General features: G+C 41.0%; 2 protein-coding genes across 6 annotated transcripts in view; both read left to right on the forward strand.

Moving 5' to 3' along the window:
- Window positions 1-1,814: 1,814 nt before the first annotated feature.
- manbal (mannosidase beta like) lies at window positions 1,815-2,995 on the forward strand. Of its 2 annotated transcripts, none has more exons than XM_029776402.1 (3): window positions 1,815-1,965; window positions 2,253-2,422; window positions 2,689-2,995. In XM_029776402.1, exons 2-3 carry the CDS (start codon window positions 2,273-2,275, stop codon window positions 2,797-2,799), a joined length of 261 nt encoding a protein of 86 aa, XP_029632262.1. In that variant the 5' UTR covers window positions 1,815-1,965; window positions 2,253-2,272; the 3' UTR covers window positions 2,800-2,995. The 2 variants fall into 2 exon arrangements, with proteins under 2 accessions (XP_029632262.1, XP_029632263.1); XM_029776403.1 differs by having other exon boundaries at window positions 1,816-2,116.
- Window positions 2,996-15,547: 12,552 nt separating this feature from the next.
- The window catches only part of LOC115208382 (proto-oncogene tyrosine-protein kinase Src-like), a 43,849-nt gene continuing 32,864 nt past the window's right edge, over window positions 15,548-26,532 (forward strand). For 2 of the 4 annotated variants that reach the window (XM_029776404.1, XM_029776405.1), the window contains exon 1: window positions 25,186-26,500. In XM_029776404.1, the coding sequence (XP_029632264.1) occupies window positions 26,386-26,500 (115 nt within the window). In that variant the 5' untranslated portion in view covers window positions 25,186-26,385. The other 2 variants (XM_029776406.1, XM_029776407.1) reach the window with 2 other exon arrangements.

Below are 26,532 nucleotides of genomic sequence, written 5' to 3' on the forward strand. Positions count from 1 at the left end.
GTATTATTGATTGTATGTTTGTTTATTCCATGTGCAACTCTGTGTTGTTGTATGTGTCGAACTGCTTTGTTTTATCTTGGCCAGGTCGCAGTTGTAAATGAGAACTTCTTCTCAACTAGCCTACCTGGTTAAATAAAGGTGAAATTAAAAAAAAATTAAAAATTAAAAGTGCTGCTGGGTATTTAGACCACAGTCACCCAATAAATAACACCATATAGAGACTCTAGTGCTAATTCAGTAGGGTCTGTAGAATATTAAGTTTTTTACATTTATATACTTAAGCTCCAAACATTTCTCAATGTCTGTAGAATATAATGTTCTTTACATTTATTTACTTAAGATCTAACCAATTATCAATGTGCTCCACCTTATAATTTTATTTGATATAAAGTACTAATTCTCTTTAGTTTAGATTTTTCCCCGATGTAGTTATAATTTTGTAAGATTATGCACTATGCAAAACTGCATTTTACCGTAAACTTTCATTTTGAAGGCAAAATCTGAAAACCGGAAGTCTTGATTTTGCTGCCGGGACGCTAATGTTACTGCCATGACGCTAATACAGTTGATCAAGTCACTACACCGGCTGTGGCGACCGACGTCCTTGCACAGATTTTTTGCAGGAGGAAGCCATTTTGCTTTGTTTGTATTTTCTCACAATAACAAATTAGTAAATCACTGCCACAACGTTTGTAACAATTTAGCTAGTTATTCTGCCTATTTCATGGAAAGTAATGCAAGAGTGCAGTGAAATCATAAATTAAGAAATATAATTTCATTTTTGAATGATCGGATGCTCGGGGATATATATTTTTTTATATGAGTCCCACATCCTACAGATGGTCCATGCTATCTGGAAACCTTGGGACACCCCTACCCCCCAAGACAGGATCGGTTAGTGCTATCCAGAATCCTTGGGACCCCTACTCTTAAAGGAGTAGTTCACTATTTTACAACTTGACGTTAGATTGTTCCTCACCCTGAAAGTGGTCTATGGGCCAAGAAAATATGTGATCCAGGTTTCAGTTTTTAAATGGGGGACTTTTATTTTGAAGGTGAAACGCAAATTCCACTATTGTGGCTAATCGTTTTAAACAGTCACTAGAAATGTAAACTAACTTTAGGCACCACTAGTTAACAATTAATGGAAGTGATGGGGGCATGTGAGTATGTTTAAAAAAAGATTATGCTCAAATCACCTGAAATCAATTAAAATCAACACAATAGTTGGTTTCATGTTATTTAAATGGGATTTTCGTTTTATTTTTTTACATGCCCCAATCACTCCCATTGAATGTTAGCTTGTGGTGGCTAAAGTTAGGTGACGTTTGTAGTAATTGTTAAAGAGAACTGAATCATGGATTACAGTATCTCCTGATGTTTGCAGTGGCTGTTTAAAGAGAACTGAATCATGGATTACAGTTTCTCCTGGCCCATAGACTACTTTCAGGGTGAGGAACCATCTAACATCAAGTTGTACAATATTGAACTACTCCTTTAACCATTTTAAATTAAAACTTCAATGGGGTAGGACCATCCCAAAGATCCCGGATAGCACGAACCAAGATGGATCGGTTGAGGGAGGAGCGTCACATAGGAGTAATGTAATCTGAAGTAAAACAATGGTCCAAATATGGTATTATTCCCATATAATTCGGAATTAGTCATATAATAGGATCTGTATGATTATTCCATTAGTTGCATCTGTTTGCATCAGTTTCAATGGGGTACTTTTATTTTGAAGGCGAACCGCAAATTCCACTATTGTGGCTAATCGTTATTGTCGCTAGCTTCACATAGCTAAGAAAATAAGCGGATCTCACAGTGACTTCACTTCCGATGCAAATTTTACGGCTGTAAAATATTTTTAGTGCTGCTACGAATTACATTAAACTCGCGATTTTACACTTAGGATCGTGTTTGGTGCTATAAAAAGAACGAAGGACGAGTTGACTTAGGGCCCTGGTAAGCTTTTGTTTGAAATTGTAGCCTATGATTAGATTTGCCGAACAGAAAAGTGGTGTTATTGTATCGAGGCCGACAGCTTCAATTTCAGAAGCTTGGAAACATTGTTGCAGCCACGGTTACATTGTAGTTTCTGTAAACAGCAACGCAGGTAAACAGTTATGCGCGTATTACAATATGGCCTTCAATGATTTGGCAAATATAGTGAATTTGATTTGGAAACATATATTGAGCATTGCAGAGCAGACTTGTCTTTGTTTACATACATTTCGTGTTCTTGCACACAGGGACCTGAAAGTAGGCTACTATGTCCGCGGAACTGGACCTTTCGCCCCCAGAGGTACCTGAACCCACTTTGCTTGAGAGTCTCCTGCGCTATGGACTCTTTCTGGGAGCTATATTCCAACTCATCTGCATCTTGGCTGTCATAATACCGACCTCCAAGGGGCATGAACAGGTATAGTAAACAGTCCTGTTGGCAGTTGAAAGAACGCGGTATGATATTGTAATAATATTGTCATTATATACTATAGGTTTACTTATAGCATTATGTGTTAAATCAGTATAAGCCTGATACTTTGTATTTTTTCCCTTCTGTCCTATTGTAGTCTTCTTTTGAACTTGGCTTGAGCAAGCAAACTGTCCATTACTATTCAGCAACCTACTGTTACTGTTCCAAATGTGTCGAGTTTCACTGGGACTCACATTCTGTTTTATCTTTAGGAGGAGACGGAGCCAAATGACATGAAGGCTGGTGACCAGAATAAGAAGTCAAAAGGACCTGCGCCTCAGATTCGTCAGAAACTAAAGAAAGAGAGCAAGAAGAAGCGATAGGTGTGTTGGATTTTGTGCTGTCCATGCAGTGCACCCAAAATTATGTAGACTGAATCATTTTTGTTCCTTCAAATTCAATGATGTCGCTACCATGATTTATGAAAGAACAGAAGTGCATTTGAATAACTGTTTTATTCAACTAGTCTGCTATCAAATGTCATTTGTCAATGTAAAACTTGTAAAGGCCTAAAAACAATCAAAAACTTTGGGGACATACTGTGCATTCAGAAAGTATTCACATCCCTTGACCTTTCTCAAAACATTGTGTTACAAAGTGTAATTTTTTCATGTCAATGATCTACACACATACTCTGTAATGTCAAGCTCGATGTATGATTTGTTTAATTCATAAAAAATAAATGCTTGTATATCTTGATTAGATAAGTATTCAACCCCCTGAGTCAACAATACATGTTAGTCACATTTGGCAGCTATTACAGCTGTGAGTCTTTCTGGGTATGTCTCAAAGCTTTACACATCTGGATTGTACAATATTCAAACATTATTATTTTTTAAATTCTCAAACTCTGTCAAGTTGGTTGTTTGAACATTGCTAGATGGCAATTTTCAAGTTTTGCCATTGATTTTCAAGCCAATTTAAGTCAAAACTGTAACTAGGCCATTCAGGAACATTCAATGTCATCTTGGTAAGCAACTCCAGTGTATATTTGGCCTTGTGTTTTAGGTTATAGTCCCGTTGAAAGGTGAATTTGTCTCACAATTTCTGTTAGAAAGCCGACTGAACCAGGTTTTCCTCTAGGATTTTTCCTGTGCTTAGCTCTTCAGTTTATTTGTATCCCTAGACAAGCATACCCATAACATGATGCAGTCAACACCATGCTTGAAAAGCAGCTGAGTTAGAAGGGGTTCCTGTATCTTTGTAGTTGTGACTGGTTGTGTTTATACACCATCCAAAGCATAATTGCTAACTTCAGTGTGCTTTTCTATGTCCGGATAGGTGTCTTTATTTATGAGGCATTAAAAAATGTCCCTGGTCTTTGTGGTTGAATCAGTGCTTGACCGAGGGACCTTACAGATAATTGTATGTGTGGGGTACAGAAATTGGGTGTAGTCATTCAAAAATCATGTTTGCCACTATTATTGTGCACAGAGTGGGTCCATGCAACTTATTATGTAACTTTTACTCCTGAACTTATTTAGGTTTGCCATAACAAAAAGGTTGAGTACTTAATGACATTTCAGCTTTTCATTTGTAATTAATTTGTAAAAAAATGTCTGACATTATGGGGTATTGTGTGTGATTAGTGACACAATCTCAATTTAATAAATGTTTAAGGCTGGAAAAATACGATGGGTGTGAATACTTTTAGAGGGTACTACTTCTACATATTACTAACATTTCTGTGAAAACCCAGAATAAGCACCCTCTTTCTCTGTTATATCAATAAGAGGTTGAAAAAAATTAATACAACTACCTTTTTAATCTTAAAATGTCTCATTCAGCCTTAACCCTTACACTGTGCATATATTCTCAATGTTGTAATAAAATATTATGGGAAATACATTATTTGAAATATTTCTCAGATAAGATTAAAAACACTTATTTGTTACAAAATTGACCTTGCTAAAAGGATGAATAGCATTTTCTGAGAATTAAAACGTAAGGACTTCCGTGAATCTGGATGGTAGCCTGCCTGGATCCTAACCCGCAACCTTGTGTCAGCCCAACACCTTCGCTTTTACAACAAGAAGAGGTCCATTGATGAGAGAGTTGGTGTTCTACTAAGGACTTACCTCCTGTGCACTAACCCATTGCTTACCTCCTGTGCACTAACCCATTGCTTACCTCCTGTGCACTAACCCATTCCTTCCCTTTGCACCTCAAGTCCCTCATGCTCTGGCATATCTCATGGTAGCGCCTGAACAAGGCAGTTAATCCACTGTTCCTAGGCCATCATTGAAAATAAGAATTTGTTCTTAACTGACTTGCCTAGTTAAATTAAAATAAAAATATCCTACTGTAAGCTGAATAGCTTGTGATTGAGGTTAAAGATCTGCTTTCACACTTTTGGGAAGAAAAATCTTATTGCAAGAACTCTTTAAATTTTAGGTGTCCAAATACCTTAGAAATACTAGTAGAAAGAGGAGGAAGGGAAGCGCTACTAAGGTACACAATAGTAAATGTTGATAGACAGAAGGTGCTCTTTGGTAAAAGGGTTGAGTTGGTCTTCAAAAAGAAAGGAGGACCAAGGCACTCTTCATATAATTGATTAAAATGCCTTTATTAGTATGGCATGTTCAATAGAAACAATGTTTTTAAAAAACCGACGCGTTTCGGCTGCATGGCCTTCATCAGGGTGTACAAAGAAATAATACAATGTTCTCTGTTTAACAGCTTTTCCAATTAACCCTAATTAGAAGGGGGAGTGGTTAAAATTGATTGGACACACCTAGTAAGCAATAGTATACACACTTTAAAGTGAAATGCTGTAGCTATTTTATCATAAAAATGTAACTCCAAACTAGAAGTATCAGAACACTTAGAAAGGTAGTTCTACTCCCAGCCTATCTTCAAGATACCACAGATGTGTTGAACAAAATTAAGGAATTGAATAATATAGGTACAGCTTCCTTTTTAGTCACCATGGATGTGGAGTCTCTTTACACCACCATTGAACATGAACAAGGTTTGGCAGCTATGCACCATTTCTTGAGTACCCGACCTGAAACTGAGATGCCTCCTACAGAATTCATTGTCTCACTGACTGAATGGACTCTTAATCATAACATCTTTATCTTTCAGGACCGTATTTTTAAACAGGTCAAAGGATGTGCCATGGGAGCTTGCTATAGCCCTTCCTATGCTGGTTTGTACTTAGGTAAATGGGAAAATGACTTAATTTTGGATCCTTCTAATAACCATTTCTTTGACCGGATTATATGGTGGGGACGCTATATTGATGATGTTTGCCTTTTTTGGTCCGGCTCAGAAGATGAACTTATTTCCTTCCACCAATACCTTAACAGCATTAACCCTAACATCAAACTAACTATGGAGTATAGCAAGGATAACATTCATTATTTGGACCTCGACATCAGTAAAAATGACAAAGGTTGTTTGCACACATCAATCTTTAGGAAGCCTACAGATGGGAATACCATTCTGAGAGCAGACAGCTTTCACCCCAAAAGGCTAAAAGAGAATATTCCATATGGCCAATTCCAAAGAGTCCGCAGAATTTGCGATCAGGAAACAGACTATGTTGTCAAATCTGCTGAATTGGAGAATCGTTTCTTGAATCGGGGCTACAGCGTCCAGGTCCTGAAAGATGCAGGTATAAGGGCTGGATTACTTGACAGAGAGAACTTGTTGCGAAGGGGAGTGCCTCGTGATGCATCAGAGAGAGTGTATTTTGTTACAAAATACAGCACTGAAGCAGAGAACATTAAAAGAATCATTAAAAATAATTGGGGAATCATCCAAAGTGATACGCTACTACGCCAAGTCTTTCCTGAGCCACCAGTCATAAGCTTTAAGAGATGTCCTACCCTAAAGGACAAATTAGTCCACAGTTATCTTCCGGGTGACTCTCAAAAAACTTGGCTTGGCCACAAACCCAAGGGCTCTTTTAAATGTAACCAGTGCAACCATTGCAGAAATATTGCACAGAAAAAGTATTTCGTTGATACAGCTTCCAAAATGGAGTATTACGTCAAGCATTTCATTAACTGCAAAACCACTCATGTCATCTATAGATTGGAATGTCCACAGTGCAAGGTGTTCTATATTGGACGGACAAAGAGACGCCTTCAAGATCGCCTAGCGGAACACAAGTACGCCATACGGGTAGGCAATGAAGACTACCCCATGGCAAGGCACTACAAGTCCTTACACCATGGCAACCCTGCCTCCCTACAAGCTATGGGTATTGATCATATCCCGGCCTCTATTAGAAAAGGGGACCGCCTTAAACAGTTAAACCAAATGGAAAGTTTTTGGATTTACAAACTACAGGCCACTAAATACCCGGGTTTGAATGAAGATATGGATTTCTCACCCTTCCTGTAGGGTTGTGATGGGTACATTTGCTGTCATCTAGTGGATATCTTTGCTCAATTGCCCTCAGCTATGTTTAGACTCTTGTTGTTCATGTATTGCTGTGTTCTAGTGTACTATGGAATGTATTGCTTTCTTATTCTTGACACTTCGCCCAGACATATAAGGTTAGAACTACCTTTCTAAGTGTTCTAATACTTCTAGTTTGGAGTTACATTTTTATGATAACATAGCTACAGCATTTCACTTTAAAGTGTGTATACTATTGCTTACTAGGTGTGTCCAATCAATTTTAACCACTCCCCCTTCTAATTAGGGTTAATTGGAAAAGCTGTTAAACAGAGAACATTGTATTATTTCTTTGTACACCCTGATGAAGGCCATGCAGCCGAAACGCGTCGGTTTTTTAAAAACATTGTTTCTATTGAACATGCCATACTAATAAAGGCATTTTAATCAATTATATGAAGAGTGCCTTGTACCTTAGAAATACCTTAGAAAATATGGTAGTAATCTTGCTAAGACCAGAAGAGCTGAGGAGGAAAAGATGATCATTAAGATAACTTCCCTTTCTCAGAGGTCCCCAGCCGGCCTCTCGGGGGAGAAGATGGAACTGATTGAGTTACAAAATAAACTGGATAATATATATAGATTAAAAGCAGAAGGAGCCTTTATTAGATCTAGGAAAAAATGGATTGAGGAGGGAGAACAGAATTCATCCTATTTCTTTAGACATGAGAAATTTCACTCAACAAATAACACTATCCATAAGTTAAACATTGATGGTGTTATTACAGATGACCAAAAATGAATCGCTAAATACTGTAGCAATTTTTACAGAAAATTGTATAGCTCTACGTATTGTCAGGAATCCACAGATATGTTTTTTGACTCACTGAATAATGTTCACTCTATCAGTGATATAGAATCTAAACAGTGTGATGAACCCATCAAAGTTGAAGAGATTATAGAGTCTATCAAACATCTAAAGAACAATAAATCACCAGGTGTTGATGGAATTACATCAGAATTTTACACATTATTTTCTGAACAAGTAGCTCCCTTCCTATTTGAAGTCTTTTTAGAGAGTATTAAAAACAATGTTCTCCCTCCTACAATGAGTCAGGGGTTAATAACACTGATACCTAAGCCTAAAAAAGAAGTGCTGCTCATCGATAACTGGCGTCCAATTTGTCTTTTTAATAATGACTATCAGATATTAGCCTTACTACTTGCAAAAAGAATTAAAGAAGTCCTGGATGTAATCATTGATGAAACACAGTCTGGCTTTATGAGGAACAGACATATTTCTAACAACATCCGACTAGTATTAGACATACTTGATTACCCAGACCTAATAACCGAGGATAGCTTCATATTATTTTTATAAAGCATTTGACACAGTAGAGCATCAGTTCCTCTTCCACTCCCTTGAGAGACTTGGCTTTGGGGATTTTGTCTGTAAGGCTATTAAGACTCTCTATACATATTGTAACAGCTCTATCAAATTGAAATATGGCACCTCACCTAGATTTGAGTTAAAGAGAGGAATTATGGAAGGTTGTCCTATCTCTCCGTACCTGTTTTTATTAATCACCCAACTTCTTACAAATTATTTTTTTTAAATAGTCCTGTACAAGGTATTTCCATAGCTGGTAAAGAAATTATTATAAGCCAGCTGGCTGACGATACAACACTTTCTGAAAGACGCTAACCAAATTCCCATATCGATCAATGTGATTACAATCCTTTTCCAAAGCGTCTGGTCTTTATCTTAACATTAATAAATGTGAACTCATGGCTGTCAAAGATTGTGTGACACCCTCATATTATGGTATTCCAGTGAAAGAAGAACTTACATATTTAGGCATAACCATTACAAAGGATCAGAAGTCTAGAGGCTTGCTAAATTTTAACCCTCTTATTAAAAAAAACCCAGAAGAAGCTACATCAATGGCTACAGAGGGACTTATCTTACATTACATTTACATTTACGTCATTTAGCAGATGCTCTTATCCAGAGCGACTTACAAATTGGTGCATTCACCTTATGATATCCAGTGGAACAACCACTTTACAATAGTACATCTATATATTTTTTGGGGGGAGTGTAGGGGGGGGGGGGGGGGTTAGAAGTATTACTTAATCCTATCCCAGGTATTCCTTAAAGAGGTGGGGTTTCAGGTGTCTCCGGAAGGTGGTGATTGACTCTGCTGTCCTGGCGTCGTGAGGGAGCTTGTTCCACCATGGGGTGCCAGAGCAGCGAACAGTTTTGACTGGGCTAAGCGGGAACTGTGCTTCCGCAGAGGTAGGGAGGCGAGCAGGCCAGAGGTGGATGAACACAGTGCCCTTCTTTGGGTGTAGGGACTGATCAGAGTCTGAAGGTACGGAGGTGCCGTTCCCCTCACAGCTCCGTAGGCAAGCACCATGGTCTTGAAGCAGATGCGAGCTTCAACTGGAAGCCAGTGGAGTGTGCGGAGGAGCGGGGTGACGTGAGAGAACTTGGGAAGGTTGAACACCAGACGGGCTGCGGCGTTCTGGATGAGTTGTAGGGGTTTAATGGCACAGGCAGGGAGCCCAGCCAACAGCGAGTTGCAGTAATCCAGACGGGAGATGACAAGTGCCTGGATTAGGACCTGCACTGCTTCCTGTGTGAGGCAGGGTCGTACTCTGCGAATGTTGTAGAGCATGAACCTACAGGATCGGGTCACCGCCTTGATGTTAGCAGAGAACGACAGGGTGTTGTCCAGGGTCACGCCAAGGCTCTTAGCACTCTGGGAGGAGGACACAATGGAGTTGTCAACCGTGATGGCGAGATCATGGAACGGGCAGTCCTTCCCCGGGAGGAAGAGCAGCTCCATCTTGCCGAGGTTCAGCTTGAGGTGGTGATCCGTCATCCACACTGATATGTCTGCCAGACATGCAGAGATGCGATTCGCCACCTGGTTATCAGAAGGGGGAAAGGAGAAGATTAATTGTGTGTCGTCTGCGTAGCAGTGATAGGAGAGACCATGTGAGGATATGACAGAGCCAAGTGACTTGGTGTATAGCGAGAACAGGAGAGGGCCTAGAACTGAGCCCTGGGGGACACCAGTGGTGAGAGCACGTGGTGCAGAGACGGATTCTCGCCACGCCACCTGGTAGGAGTGACCTATTAGGTAGGACGCAATCCAAGAGTGAGCCGCGCCGGAGATGCCCAACTCTGAGAGGTTGGAGAGGAGGATCTGATGGTTCCCAGTATCAAAGGCAGCAGATAGGTCTAGAAGGATGAGAGCAGAGGAGAGAGAGTTAGCTTTAGCAGTGCGGAGAGCCTCCGTGACGCAGAGAAGAGCAGTCTCAGTTGAATGACCAGTCTTGAAACCTGACTGATTTGGATCAAGGAGGTCATTCTGAGAGAGATAGCAAGAGAGCTGGCCAAGGACGGCACGCACAAGAGTTTTGGAGAGAAAAGAAAGAAGGGATACTGGTCTGTAGTTGTTGACATCGGAGGGATCGAGTGTAGGTTTTTTGAGAAGGGGTGCAACTCTCGCTCTCTTGAAGACGGAAGGGACGTAACCAGCGGTCAAGGATGAGTTGATGAGCGAGGTGAGGTAAGGGAGAAGGTCTCCGGAAATGGTCTGGAGAAGAGAGGAGGGGATAGGGTCAAGCGGGCAGGTTGTTGGGCGGCCGGCCGTCACAAGTTGCAAGATTTCATCTGGAGAGAGAGGGGAGAAAGAGGTCAAAGCATAGGGTAGGGCAATGTGAGCAGGACCAGCGGTGTCGTTTGACTTAACCTGTTGGGGATAGGGGGCAGTATTTGCACGGCTGGATAAAAAACGTACCCGATTTAATCTGGTTACTACTATAGCATATAATTATTAGCTATGGATAAAAAACACCCTAAAGTTTCTAAAACTGTTTGAATGGTGTCTGAGAGTATAACAGAACTCATATGGCAGGCAAAAACCTGAGAAGATTTCAAACAGGAAGTACCCTCTCTGACCATTCCTTGGGCTTCTTGGCTCTGTTTATTGAACATTTAGGATCTTTGCTGTAACGTGACACTTCCTACGGCTCCCATAGGCTCTCAGAACCCGGGAAAAAGCTGAATGATGTAATTCCAGCCGCTGGCTGAAAAACTTTAGCGCGTTTGGATGGTGGTCGATCAGAGGGCCATCAGACTGAGGCTCGTGCATGAGGGGATCCCATGCTTTTACTTTCGCTCTCTTTGTACTAAAAAACGATTTCCAGGTTGGAATATTATCGCTTTTTTACGAGAAAAATTGCATAAAAATTGATTTTAAACAGCGGTTGACATGCTTCGAAGTACGGTAATGAAATATTTAGAAATCTTTTGTCACGAAATGCGTCGTGCTCGTCACCCTTATTTACCCTTTCGGAGTGTCTTGAACGCACGAACAAAACGTCGCTGTTGGAACATAACTATGGATTATTTTGGACCAAACCTACATTTGTTATTGAAGTAGAAGTCCTGGGAGTGCATTCTGACGAAGAACAGGAAAGGTAATCAAACTTTTCTAATAGTAAACCTGACTTTGGTGAAGGCTAAACTTGGTGGGTGTCTAAATAGCTAGCCCTGTGATGCCGGGCTATCTACTTAGAATATTGCAAAATGTGCTTTCACCGAAGCTATTTTAAAATCGGACATATCGAGTGCATAAAGGAGTAATGTATCTATAATTCTTAAAATAATTGTTATGCTTTTTGTGAACGTTTATCGTGAGTAATTTAGTAAATTGTTAGTAAATTCGCCGGAAGTTTGCGGGGGGTATGCTAGTTCTGAACGTCACATGCTAATGTAAAAAGCTGGTTTTTGATATAAATATGAACTTGATTGAACAAAACATGCATGTATTGTATAACATAATGTCCTAGGTGTGTCATCTGATGAAGATCATCAAAGGTTAGTGCTGCATTTAGCTGTCTTCTGGGTTTTTATGACATTATATGCTAGCTTGAAAAATGGGTGTCTGATTATTTCTGGCTGGGTACTCTGCTGACATAATCTAATGTTTTGCTTTCGTTGTAAAGCCTTTTTGAAATCGGACAGTGTGGTTAGATTAACGAGAGTCGTGTCTTTAAATAGCTGTAAAATAGTCATATGTTTGAGAAATTGAAGTAATAGCATTTCAAAGGTTTTGAAAATCGCGCCACAGGATTCAACTGGCTGTTACGTAGGTGGGACAAATTCGTCCCACCGGTCCTAGAGAGGCTAAAGTCACCTAGAATTGTGAGGGGTGAGCCATCCTCAGGAAATGGAACTTATCAATGTGTCAAGCTCATTGATGAACTCTCCAAGGGAACCTGGAGGGCGATAAGTGATAAGGATGTTAAGCTTGAATGGGCTAGTGACTGTGACAGCATGGAATTCAAAGGAGGAGGTAGACATATGGGTCAGGGGAGAAAGAGAGAATGTCCACTTGGGAGAGATGAGGATTCCAATGCCACCACCCCGCTGACCAGATGCTCTCGGGGTATGCGAGAACACGTGGTCAGACGAGGAGAGAGCAGTAGGAGTAGCAGTGTTTTCTGTGGTAATCCATGTTTCCGTCAGCGCCAAGAAGTCGAGGGACTGGAGGGTAGCATAGGCTGAGATGAACTCTGCCTTGTTGGCCGCAGACCGGCAGTTCCAGAGGCTGCCGGAGACCTGGAATTCCACGTGGGTCATGCGCGCTGGGACCACCAGGTTAGAGTGGCAGCGGCCATGTGGTGTGAAGCGTTTGTGTGGCCTGTGCAGAGAGGAGAGAACAGGGATAGACAGACACATAGTTGACAGGCTACAGGAAAGGCTACGCTAATGCAAAGGAGATTGGAATGAAAATTAACTGAACAACTGGGGAAGCGAGAGAGCAGGGCCTCCCTCACTAACCATTCACTGAAACACTCAAATATAACTTTTCCAACTTCCACTTTAGAAATTATAATTGATGTAAACTACAGTGGTTCAATGTTTCCAGGAATAGGCTCAAACTTAGTTTATTCAGCTAGATAACTTGGTACAGTATTCTTCCTTGAAACCCACCCAGTGCACCGTGTCCTATGGCGCCGTAGCTAACTAGCATGCTAGCATCCAATAACACACGGTTAGCACCAATACTTGGTTACAACAAACTACCAATGGAAGAGGAAGAGTCCTAATAACCAAGGCTGAAGGTATCTCTAGACTAACATATGGCGCTCTATCTTTATATCTTGACGGTAAAATAAGCAAGGACATAGACCAGATGCTTTTCAACTTTCTGTGGAGAAACCATACCCATTACATTAGGAAAACTGTTGTAATGAACACTTATGAGAATGGTGGGCTTAATTTTCTGGACTTTACTACATTAAATAATACTTTTAAGATCAATTGGATAAAACAATTCCTAAGAAGACCCACTTCTATGTGGAATTTTATTCCTCATCATGTCTTTACTTTTGGTGGCCTTAACTTCATGTTGGTTTGCATTTACATTTACATTTAAGTCATTTAGCAGACGCTCTTATCCAGGCGACTTACAAATTGGTGCATTCACCTATAATATCCAGTAGAACAACCACTTTACAATAGTGCATCTAAATCTTTTAAAGGGGGGGGGGGGTTAGAAGGATTACTTTATCCTATCCCAGGTATTCCTTAAAGAGGTGGGGTTTCAGGTGTCTCCGGAAGGTGGTGATTGACTCCGCTGTCCTGGCATCGTGAGGGAGCTTGTTCCACCATTGGGGTGCCAGAGCGGCGAACAGTTTTGACTGGGCTGAGCGGGAACTGTGCTTCCTCAGAGGTAGGGAGGCGAGCAGGCCAGAGGTGGATGAACGCAGTGCCCTTGTTTGGGTGTAGGGCCTGATCAGAGCCTGAAGGTACGGAGGTGCCGTTCCCCTCACAGCTCCGTAGGCAAGCACCATGGTCTTGTAGCGGATGCGAGCTTCAACTGGAAGCCAGTGGAGAGAGCGGAGGAGCGGGGTGACGTGAGAGAACTTGGGAAGGTTGAACACCAGACGGGCTGCGGCGTTCTGGATGAGTTGTAGGGGTTTGATGGCACAGGCAGGGAGCCCAGCCAACAGCGAGTTGCAGTAATCCAGACGGGAGATGACAAGTGCCTGGATTAGGACCTGCGCCGCTTCCTGTGTGAGGCAGGGTCGTACTCTGCGAATGTTGTAGAGCATGAACCTACAGGATCGGGTCACCGCCTTGATGTTAGTGGAGAACGACAGGGTGTTGTCCAGGATCACGCCAAGGTTCTTAGCACTCTGGGAGGAGGACACAAGGGTTTGCAATTATAATATTGACAAAGTTCCAGTGAAACTTTCTGCTTTTCATCAGCAGGTTTTCTTGTCATGGTCCTTTATTTATAAGCATAATTTTTCTCCACACAGATATTATATATGGAATAATTGGGATATATTGTATAAAAATATTTCTTTGTTCTTAGAATATTGGTTCCGAAATAATATCTTATTGGTGAGCCAACTGGTAAATGCAGAGGGTCTTTTACTTAGTTATAAGGAATTCTTATCACTTTACAAGGTCCCTGTAACACCTAAAGAATTTGCAATTGTTTTAGATGCCATTCCCTCAGGTGTTGCTTTATTATTCAGGAACGTGTCAAGACCTGACCCTCAGAGCCTACCTTCCATTGACCCTGTTGACTCATCAGTTGGAAAGATTTGTTTCTCATTTGGTCCATTCAACAACAGAGTGATACGAACCTTGTTTCAGCAGGATGTTGTATCTATACCTTATGTCATGCCTTATTGGAATGGATTTATTGATAATATCTGTTGGAAAAAAGTTGGATGTTCCCACACACATTTGTTAACAAAATTAAGGACCCTTTTTGTAATAACCACCCAGAAACAGTGTTGCATCTTTTTTGGCATTGTATTCATGTAAGAAAACTGTGGCAAGACATCAGTAGATTTATAATTGAACACATTTATGAAGATCTTACACTATTGTGGAGAGATGTACTGCTTGGATTCTTTACCTAAAATAGAAATAAGCTGAAACATTTTTATGTAATTAATTTCATTATTCTTTTGGACAAATTTCATATTCACAATTGTAAATTTACAAACAAAACACCACATTTTCTTACCTTACAAAAATACATTGAACTGTATTTTAAGACAATTAAATACTCTACTTACAAAGAAGCTGTTAGAATAATAAGTGTATGTATGTCCCTTAAGGTCCTTGTGTAATGTGATATTGTACCCCCTAGCCCAATTGTCCTTTGTATATTATTTATATATATAATTGTGTTCCCACATGTACTTCCTGCATTGATTTGTTGTTAAGAAAATATATATATACATTTTTTTTTAAATCATTCCTTCCTCCCTCGCCCTGCAAGTGTATACTCGTCAGACGTCATGACACGTCATCAGAAGTGTCCACTTAATTTGAGGGGATAGGATGTGTCTTTTAAGTGTTTGGACCGTAATTGTGTTATTCCTGACTCCATCTAGTTGCGTAAAAAACGTAATACGGTCCATTCTCCCTTATCATATTTGTGCTGTCTTGTTTCGTCACTGATGCACATGATCTTGCCTTTTTCAATACAAGGAATGTTTTCACCATATCCCTCGTATATGGCACAAGGATTAATTTCATAGCCCTAATTTATCACTGCGCCTTTCACTAAGCCTACTTAATTTTACTCATATTCATTTCCATAGCCTACTTGTGTTTATTTTAGCGAAGTGGATCGCTACCGCAATCTAAGTTGTGCCCTCTGCTCTTCATGACCTCTCAACAGTTCCTAAATTCTCTAAATGGGATTTTCTTTCACTACTAGTTTCCTCAAATAAGTTCGATATCGTTCGTTTTCGAATCCTTTTCATGAAATTAAGACGATTGTGAGGATTTGATTTGGTTCTTTATTCACGCTTCTTCTGTGCCTTGCGTGAACCTCAAGACGCTTGCTTCAAAGGTGAGTGTTGACTAGCCTACAATAATAGTTTATCTGAGGCCAGGTGAAGGAATGTCAAGACATTTTAGTATAATACATTTGCTTGACATTACACAAAGTATTCGTAATCGACAGCTTTTCTCTCGTTGGTTCACATTGCTCGCATCCCCACCACCCTACAGTGTTCTGAATTGACAGTATAATTTTTGGCAATTTCCCCCTAGGATTTATATCCTGCGTCATTCATTGACTATGTTGTTGACAGATTTCACCCCCATCGCATAGCCAACATAGGCTACTATACAATAATGCATGCTCGACGCCTCCTCGATTGAAATGAAGGTATACAAATAATCAATACACACACACTGACCATAGTAATTCAACATGGAGTTGTAACAGCACCTGTTCTGATTCATACAGCCCAATTATAACCTACCAATTAAAGCGGGTTAAGATCAGTATGTATGTGCATGATCTGTATTTAAATATACCCTAGCTAATAACCTTTATAATAACCCATTATTCACCAATGGGGTTACAATACGTTAACTTGCGTCTGTGACAGTCTGGTGCGCAACATTTTTTCCCGGCATTTTGGTTATAAAAATATTATGATTTGGACAGGGGCACAGTTGTGTACATCACATACAGTTTATGCTTGATATTATATATATATATATATTTGCTACAGCCCACATTTACTGGTTTGAATGAAACAGGTGTGCATCCCTGGGAATTCTGGCATGGGATGTTGCAAAGTCTCAGCATATCTAAATGGAGGCTATTGTTCAAGTGTGGCTTAAATACACCATTGCATTATAATAGAATATCACAGCCTCAAATGCATTGATATGTTCCCATACACCGGTTCATAACACCCTTACCAATATAAGGATAGCTTAAGTCAATCGGATATTTTTAATATCAGATGTACTGTATGTGCTGTTGAGTCATTCTATGTCGATCAGATCTTGTTGATGTGCTTCCCCTAAGGATTTCTCCAAGGACTGATATGGGTTCAAAAGAGCCTACATAATGTGCCTCATTAAAAGGGAACAGAAGCCCAGTTCCTATTTAAGTCTGTTTTCATGGCTCATTGTCTGCCAATGGTTGATACTGTGTATCTACTTCCCCTTCTTACAGTGTGGAACATGGCTTAACGATGCCTACTCTCGTTGCTTCAGGGAGAGTACCACATTAAGTGACGGACAGAGGAAGTGGATCCAGCGTCGAGTTTCTGCTGGGTTCTCCCTTGGCTGCACTCCTCTGCTCCGCTTCCGCTCTTCCCCCTCTCCATTCATTCTCTGTGCACTGCCATGGAGGAGAGAAGATTAGATGGGACAGGCCGATAAAACCTAGTTTTCTGGAGAGTTGGGGTGAGACAAGGACTCCAGGACTGCGGAGAGACTGCCGTCTCCTGTGGAGTTCTTTTATCAAAGCTTTTGACATCCTTTTACAGGGACCACGAGACAACATCAAGGTGATTCTTGGTCTAATCTTGGGCTATGTCTCAAATGGCACCCTATTCCCAATATATAGTGCACTACTTTTGACCAGAGACCTATAACCTTATTCTCAAAAGTAGTGCACTGTATAGGGAATAGGGTGCCATTTGAGACATTGCCCAAGATCCACCTATCTGGCAAGTCCAAGCATTATTGAAAATGTATATCACTGCCATGTTGTATGTTCTTCTGTGAACCAAGCCTCAATTCAGTGGCCAGGCAATATTTAGCAGATATGTGGATTGTTCTGAGGATTATGGATATTTTCTAAGTAGAAAAGATCTGAATATTTTCCCATTTAACCATGTTTGTATTTGCTCCGTGGAACAGGGTAAACCTAAGCCAGAATGAGGAGCACACATTCCTTTTTTTGTTCACTTTTGATCTTGATAAACATGCTAGTTTCCCCCTCCAGGGAAAAAACAAGATGAGTCTTTCGATTGTCCCATCAGCCTCAAGCAAAGTTCCAACTAATTTCATCAATGGAGCAGTAGCACATGTAGGAACTATAACCATAATTCGTTGAATTTGGGGATTACAATTGTTTTTATTGGCCTTGGCATGTGGAGCATGCCATCAAACTGCACTTCCCTCAACTGTGTTTTCCCTCAACTGTGTTTTCCCTCAACTGTGTTTTCCCTCAACTGTGTTTTCCCTCAACTGTGTTTTCCCTCAACTGTGTTTTCCCTCATGTTGTACGCACACACACACACACACACATACATACATACATACATACATACATACATACATACATACATACATACATACATACATACATACATACATACATACATACATACATACATACATACATACATACATACATACATACATACATACATACAGTGCATTTGGAAAGTATTCAGACCCCTTGACTTTTTCCTCATTTTGTTACATTACAGCCTTATTCTAAAATTGCTTAAATTGTTTATTTTCCCTCAATCTACACACAATACCACATAATGACAAAGCAAAAACAGTTTAGACAATTTAGCTAATTTATCAAAAATAAACTGAAATATCACATTTACATAAGTATTGACCTTTTACTCAGTACTTTGTAGAAGCACCTTTGGCAGCGGTTACAGCCTCCAGTCTTCTTTGGTATGACGCTACAAGTTTGGCACATCTGTATTTGGGGATTTTCTCTGATTCTTGTCTGCAGATCCTCTCAAGCTCTGTCAGGTTGGATGGGAGGCGTTGCTGCACAGCTATTTTCAGGTCTCTCCAGAGATGTTAGATCGGGTCAAAGTCCAGGTTCTGGCTGGTCCACTCAAGGACATTCAGAGACTTGTCCCGAAGCCACTCCTGCGTTGTCTTGGCTGTGTGCTTAGGGTCATTGTCCTGTTGGAAGGTGAACCTTCGCCCCAGTCGGAGGTCCTGAGCTCTCTGGAGCAGGTCTATGTCAAGGATCTCTCTGTACTTTTCTCTGTTCATCTTTCCCTCGATCCAGTCTCTGCCACTGAAAACATCCCCAAAGCATGATGCTGCCACCACCATACTTCACCGTAGGGATGGTGCAAGGTTTCCTCCAGACGTGACACTTTGGATTCAGTTCAAAGAGTTCAATCTTGGTTTCATCAGACCAGACAATCTTGCTTCTCATGGTCTGAGAGTCTTTAGGTGTCTTTTGGCAAACTCCCAAGCAGGCTGTCAAGTGACTTTTATTGAGGAGTGGCTTCCGTCTGGCCACTACCATAAAGGCCTGATTGGTGAAGTGCTGCAGAGATGGTTGTCCTTCTGGAAGGTTCTCCCATCTCCACAGAGGGACTCTGGAGCTCTGTCAGAGTGACCATCGGGTTTTTGGTCACCTCCCTGACCAAGGCCCTTCTCCCCCGATTGCTTAGTTTGGCCGGGCGGCCAGCTCTAGGAAGGGTCTTGGTGGTTCCAAACTTCTTCCATTTAAGAATGATGGAACCTACTGTGTTCTTGGAGACCTTCAATACTGGAGAAATGTTTTGGTACCCTTCCCCAGACCTGTGCCTCGACACAATCCTGTCTCGGAGCTCTACGGACAATTCCTTCGACCTCATGACTTGCTTTTTGCTCTGCCATCCACTGTCAACTGTGGGACCTTATATATATGTGTGCCTTTCCAAGTCATTTCAAATCAATTGAATTACCACAGGTGGACTCCAATCAAGTTGTAGAAACATCTCAGGGATGATCAATGGAAACAGGATGCACATGAGCTAAATATTCGAGTCTCATAGCAAAGGGTCTGAATACTTGTGTAAATAAGGTATCTGTTTTTTTTTTAAATAAAATTTAAAAAAACCTGTTGTCACTTTGTTATTATGAGATATTGTGTGTAGATTGCTGAGGAAAATGTTTTATTTAGAGTAAGGCTGTAACGTAACAAAATGTTGAAAAGGTCAAGGGGTCTGAATACTTTCTGAAGGCACTGTACATGCATGCACACAGTACATTCACATACTCTACAGTATACATGGCTATGGATGCCTATCTATGGCTTTTCTCACACTGTATACGCACACACATTGTCCTTTTTGTGTTATAGGACTTTGAACTCGAATGAGTTTGGTTTCCCCTGTATGCAACTCAAAGGAACTGCCCCTAAACCTATATTTTGATTCCTAATACAAAACTCCTTACAATTCCCCTCACTACCACCACATATTTACACACCCTCATTCATTGAAACATTTTGTATTTCTTCCATTGATTGCTACCAGCAACATGAATTGGAACTACACGCTAGACTTCCTATGGAATGGAGAATCTGCATTTTTTTATGGAACGAGAAAAGGTGCTGATCTGTCTTCATCCTCAGGTGCCTGTTCACATCGGTTGGCAGTGAGAGGAGTGGTTGGTTGGTTGATTCTGGTTTTCAACCAACCACCAAATCAGTCCCTCTCCCTCTGTCCACCTTTCCATCTCCCTCTCGCTCGCTCTCTTCCTATCCATCACCCTCTCGCTCGCTCTCTTCCTGTCAATCTCTCTCTCGCTCGCTGTCTTCCTATCTCTGTGCATTGTAACTGGGAACAAATCACATGATCACAGATCCTGTTGTTCAAGCTTTCTTGCTCCATATTAGGGGATGTGCTACTAGTTGTGCAGCTGCAGCATTAGTTCTGTTGTTTACACGCTAACTTTGAGGCTACTAAGGGTGTGCTGGTCACATTGTCCTCCTGTCAAAGAGCAGTCACAGTCCCTTGAGAGGTTTCGACAGTGTCTCGAAACTCCTAAATTGCTTTCTTCCCTCTTCTCCTCAAAAGCCTCATTGATACTGATTGGTGACAGTAGGGCACAATATTGTGGAACATTCAAATAGAAATGCAGTATGTAGAACAAACATGCTTCTCTGACATGTAGATTAAGGACTCAAGTCAGCTCTGTTCCTGACATTTCTACAGGCAAGTTGTGTACTAAAGGTGGCCCAGGTGATATTACTGAACAGGAGCATGGTTGCATTCCGATTCTCTACCTTTCTACCTAATTCACAATCCTCCCTCATTGATGTGTAGGAACAATGGTGGGAAATCTCCAGCCAATGCTTGCACCAACCCAAAGCTTTTAAATCAATGACAAGGAGTGTGGAAGTGCACACCTCGGGAGAAAGATCGAGAATGGCGACACAACCTCTGTGTGGTCGTGGAGGAAAGACGTCTGTGATGGTTGTGATGGTTGTTTTGAAGTTATTTAGTGCATCCTGTACAACAGACAGCTCTAGCGATTAAGCTTTACCTCCAGTTGAAGGCAAAAGGGTTTGGGATGTATCTCAACCTTGTTCCGTCACTATGGTCTCTCTTCCTATAGTTTTTCAATCGATTTGTATGGCACTGTGCTTATCTTTTGTCACAGTTCACTGAGCAATACACTCATTTTTCAAATGCAAGCTTAGAGGCAAGAAAAATGGCCATGTGTTGTTCATAGAGAGAAACCTTGTGATGAACCAAACCCGTAACCCTGGAAACCCATCTTTCTATGATCAATAGCCTGGGTCACAGGTTCATTGGGATGTTCTTTAAATCAGGTCATGAAACATTAATTACGGATGTAGGGTTTTCTACAATAAGTTGCATGCTGTTCTAATGTAGCATGTGCTAGTTTTTCAACCACACCGGTATTCTGCACAACACTGCCTTCCATCAGAAATCTGCACTTTGTAAAGTTCCTGTCAGTACTAGGCTTAGTTGTATACCACTAAAACCAAAGCTCCCCCAGAACCAAAGCTTTTTGAAAATCAAGAAAAGAAAGAAATTGGGCATTCTCAGTAGATAGGATGTACTACCCAAACGTATGTTTCAATTAGCTTTCTCCATTTTTGTAGCCTACTGAACATAATGAACCAGTTCTCAGGGAAGGTGATGTCACTTCAACCAGCTAAACTTCCACCATACTAGGACATCGATACAGGCTTTTGGCCCTTGCTGCTGGTGTTTTGTCCCAATCCAGACATGTGCACATGAAAGCTAAGCTAGCTTCAACTATATAGTTAATGCTACAACACCAGCTAGCCACCACTATGCTAAGCTAATACGTTGGTACAGACTTTAGACCCCAGCTGATGGTATTTTGTCCAGGGCCAGGCTTGTGTACATTATTTTGTCCTTTGGTTCCACAATTCCAGTGACCTGCAGTAGTCTCATCAAACGCCCACTAACATTGAGCCGTCATCTACCCCCCAGCTGTCTCTATGTGTGACTAAGCAGCATGACAATGAGGAAAACGTTATCCCCCACCCCCACTGGGCTGGCCTTCATTCTGACTACAGATAAATCAGAGCCATGCATTCTCACACACATTCCCATCCGTATTTATAGATGCACACAGCAGGATGTTTTTCCTTTTCCTCTGAAGGTGTACATGCATGAACTAGGGCTGGGCAATATACCGAATTTTATGATATACCGGTATTGATGCAGGGACCAGTTTGGGTTTTTACTTTACCTTCTATACCGGTGTTTGGTTTGTTAAATGTGATACGCTACTTGAGTCAACTCTCCGCTCTTTCCTCCGTGCCACTTTCCACAAAGATCTAGCCACGCCCCCTGTCACTCAAAGAGCGCATTTGATGTTCCTCAACCACCAGCAGTGTTGCCAACTTAGCGACTTTGTCGCTATATTTAGCGGGTATTCAGACCCCTCTAGTGACACTTTTTCAAAAAAGCGACTAGCGACAAATCTAGCGACTTTTTCTGGTGTTATTGGAGACTTTTGGAGACTGACGTGAAAGCACGTATCGTTCTTACTCTTCTCAATGAGCAGTGGGTGCTGCCGTGTGCCCCACCCCCGTCCCAAAGCACTCACAGGCGGCCCAGTCCTCGCGCAGCAGTCCCTCCTAGCTGCAGTCAGAGCAGGAGATGTTCACCCCTTCGTGTCCAGACTACAAATGAATCGCGCATGCGGGAAGCTGCCCCTGGTTTACATAAAAACATTTTTTTTTTTACCTGAATTAGGGCCAGACTAGTTACCATACTTTTCTCACATTGCCATTGACAGTTTTTTTCTATTGTCTCTTTTTGGTCCATTTAGATTGTATACAAAAAAATGTAAAAAATGTTATGGTTAAAAATTTTCATGTTTTACTGTGACTATACTAAAAAAAACAAAAAATTAAATAAAAAACTAAGTAACTCCGCCTGAGTGTCTCTTTTGGGTCACTTTTGCTGGTCCCAAGCCCGGATAAAGGAGAAAAAAACAAGAATCGACAGAATAAAGTTAATTTGTAGTTCTAAACATATTTAGGGTGTTTTTGACTCACTTTTTGTCTCTCCCACAATGCTATTCCTCTCTCCTACAGCGTCCATCACAATTACATGCACATGGCCAATTATGCAAATTAGGTGATGTCATTTACCGACTTCTAGCAACTTTTAGGACAGCCAATAACTACTTTCCTTACTGAGGAGTTGGCAACACTGACCATGAGACGCATTCAGTCTGCCAGGTCAATGCAGCACAGGCAACAATGTTGTTGACAACAATGCTGTTTTCACTTTGCTTCTTAATATAAATCCACTAGCGTTATAAATTATACTATTAGTTTGTTTCTTACGTCAGCAAACCGCTAGCTTCTTTTCTTAGCAAGTTTCCCTGAATCTTGTGAGACTCTAATTGTTAGCCGCTAATGCAAATAGCTAGCTAGCTAATACATGTACTTAGTAAGAGCAAACGTAGCTAGCTAATACAGCCTGATAATAACAGTGATGGTGTAGACCTAAATCAGCATGTTGTTTGTGCAACTGTATCTTCTAAATCAAAGAGGAATATGCAAGCAAGAATATGTTAGCTACATGAAGTAGCTAAGAGAAAGTATGCAGTGTAGCCAAAGCTTATAGGAAACACTTAAACACACTTTTGTTCCTACCCTGTCACAATAACTCCTCCTTGGCATATTAGTTTGTTGTCATGTCAAACAACACTGTATTGAAAGTGCCCACTATTATATTCTAATTATAGAATTAAAATGGTCATTCTATTTCCATGATTCCAACAGTTTTGCTCAAATTCGCAAGTAAAATTGCAATTGCAACATTTGGCAAAAAATAAATCCTTGATTATTTGCCCATATTGTGCAGCCCTACATGGTGGCAGTGTGGAAATTATCTCAATTGAGCAGTGGTGTAAAGTACTTTAAGAATTTTTTTTTTTTTGGTATCTGTACTTTTACTATTTTTATTTTTGACTACTTTTACTTGGTCCAATTCATGCACTTGTCAAGAGAACATCCCTGGTCATCTACTGCCTCTGATCTGGAGGACTCACTAAACACAAATGCTTTGTTTGTAAATTATGTCTGAGTGTTGGAGTGTGCTCCTGGCTATCCGTAAATAAAAAAATAAAAAATGGTGCCATCTGGTTTGCTTAATATAAGGAATTTGAAATTATTTTTACTTTTGATACTTAAGTACATTTTATCAATTACATTGACTTTTGATAATTAAGTATATTTAAATCAAAATACTTTTAGACTATTACTCAAGTAGTATTTTACTGGGTGGTGTCATTTTCTATTAAAATATCTTTACTTTTACTCAAGTATGACAGTTGGGTACTTTTTCCACCACTGCAATTGAGTGCAGGAAATGCAGAAATGATAAAAGTGCTGAAATTTGTTTTAGTCGAATTGAACAGTATAAAACAATCAGAATGGAGAAAGACTTATTGAAATCACTTAGTCTATGTGTTGCCACCCTAGGATCACTCACTACTCATAAAGCAAATGTAGTACTTTTATCATTCAAAAACTAAAAATACTGTCTTTTTTTTAATACCGTGATATAATATTTTGGCCATATCGCCCAGCCCTAGCACCAATGCACACACATGAACGCCCACACACAGCATGTTCCTTACCTTTTCATCTGAGTATATATACACACACACACACACACAACAATGTATTGAAAACCCCAAAACAGAGAAGAAATCTTCACACCTGCACTCGAATGTGTCAAAATCCATTCACACTCATGGACAAATGCAGCAACACAGACACAACCACAACCTCAGATGCTGCAGCATACACCCCCCCCCCCCCCCAATTCCTTTTTTTAGCTCTTCCCAGTTAATCTGCTCCTCCCCCACCCTCTGTTAGTCACACTCAGCCCTGTCTGTCTTCACACGGCCGTAACACATCTCGACAAGAGGAACACGTGTAAATGCTGTTCATTGACTACAGTTCAGCATTCAACACTATCGTTACCTTCAAGCTCGACACCAAGCTCAGAGACCTGGGTCTGGACACCACCCTCTGCAACTGAATCCTGGACTTCCTGACGGACAGACCACATGCTGTAAGGATTGGCAACAACACTTCTTAACACTGGGGTGCCCCAGGGGTGCCTCAGTCCTCTGCTGTCCTCCCTTTTCACCCACGACTGCGTGGCTTTGCACGTCACCAACTCCATCATAAAGTTTGCTGACGACACCACGGTTGTAGGCCTGATAACCAACAGCGCCGAGTCAGCCTTTAGGGAGGAGGTAAGTGAAATGGCGTTATGGTGTCATGACGACAACATGAGGAAAACAAAGGAGTTGATTGTTGACTTCAGAAAGCAGATGAGGGAAAATATCCCAATCTACATCAATGGGACTAGTAGAGAGATTCACGAGTTTTAAATTCCTCGGCGTCCACATCACCAAGGAATTGTCCTGGACCAACAACACCACCACTCTTGTCAAGAGGGCGCAACAGCATCTCTACTTCCTAAAACGGCTGAATAAATTTGGCATGCCGCCCCGGGTTTTCTCCAAATAATACCACTGCACTATCAAGAGCGTACTAACCGGTTGCACCATGGCCTGGTAAGGAAATTTCTCCGTCCACGACCGCAAGGCCCTCCAGTGGGTGGTGAAGACGACCCAGTACATCACAGGGACCGTACTTCCACCCATCCAGGACATCTACTCGAAACGATGGCTGAGGAAGGCACGCAGCATTATCAAGGATCCCACATACCCCAGCCACAAGCTGTTCTCTCCCTTACCGCCGGGCAGACAGTATCGGAGCATGAGACTGCTGAACGAGCCATCAGACTGCTGAACACTTGAACTGGACTGGTCAGCTGCTCTGATTCTCCCAACCTTTGCACAACTGACTGCTACCAGACTCTTATTATATTGCTCAATTTATACACTTGCCCCCCGTCCCCCTTTCCCCAATACACAAGTAAATATTGTACTATAAATTGCCTTCCTGAATTTTATTTATGCTAAAATGTTTATTCTACTCTACTGCCATTTACTTTATGTTCATATTCTTGTTTTTTACTATTTCTTATTGTTGCGTTTTCAAGAAGGAACCTGTAAGTAAGCATTTCATTGGACGATGTATACCATGCGTATCCCGTACGACAAATACAACTTGAAACTTGTCTGTACACACACACAGTCAGTGAGTGTGTTGGAAACTGGATTTGAGAGACGTGTGTCAGAGCTTCTGTTCTCAGGGACAGATCATAACAGCTGCTCACACACACTAACTGTCTGGAACTGAGAGGCCTGCCGCTCACAACGGAACAAGCTGTGTGCGTGTGTATCATCTAGCCTGTAATAGGCTTCCTCACTGTGACTCATTCTGTTGTGAAGAGAGAAGAATTGAACTGGTCTTTGTGTCCATGTTTGTAACTGGGAGTCCGTAAGAACAGGATTCAACTTGAAATGCAGCGGTTTTTAACTAATACTAGAATTACAGATGATGACAACAAGTGTGGTTGCCAACTTCGACCAAGACCGACATTTCCATTCATTGCAGTTATACACTGTCTTATTGTGTATATCTGTATTTATTTATGGTTGGTGTTCACCAGGTTGGTTTTCATTATTTTAAAATGTTTTGCAA

This window comes from Salmo trutta, chromosome 14 (genome assembly GCF_901001165.1).
Source record: "Salmo trutta chromosome 14, fSalTru1.1, whole genome shotgun sequence".
In the NCBI taxonomy this organism is placed as follows: Eukaryota; Metazoa; Chordata; class Actinopteri; order Salmoniformes; family Salmonidae; genus Salmo; species Salmo trutta.

Coding starts and splice junctions, on each gene's coding strand:
- manbal (XM_029776402.1), top strand. CDS start 2,273: ATGTCCGCGGAACTGGACCTTTCGCCCCCAGAGGTACCTGAACCCACT. Junction 2,423..2,688: donor CCTCCAAGGGGCATGAACAG/GTATAGTAAACA, acceptor TTTTATCTTTAG/GAGGAGACGGAGCCAAATGA.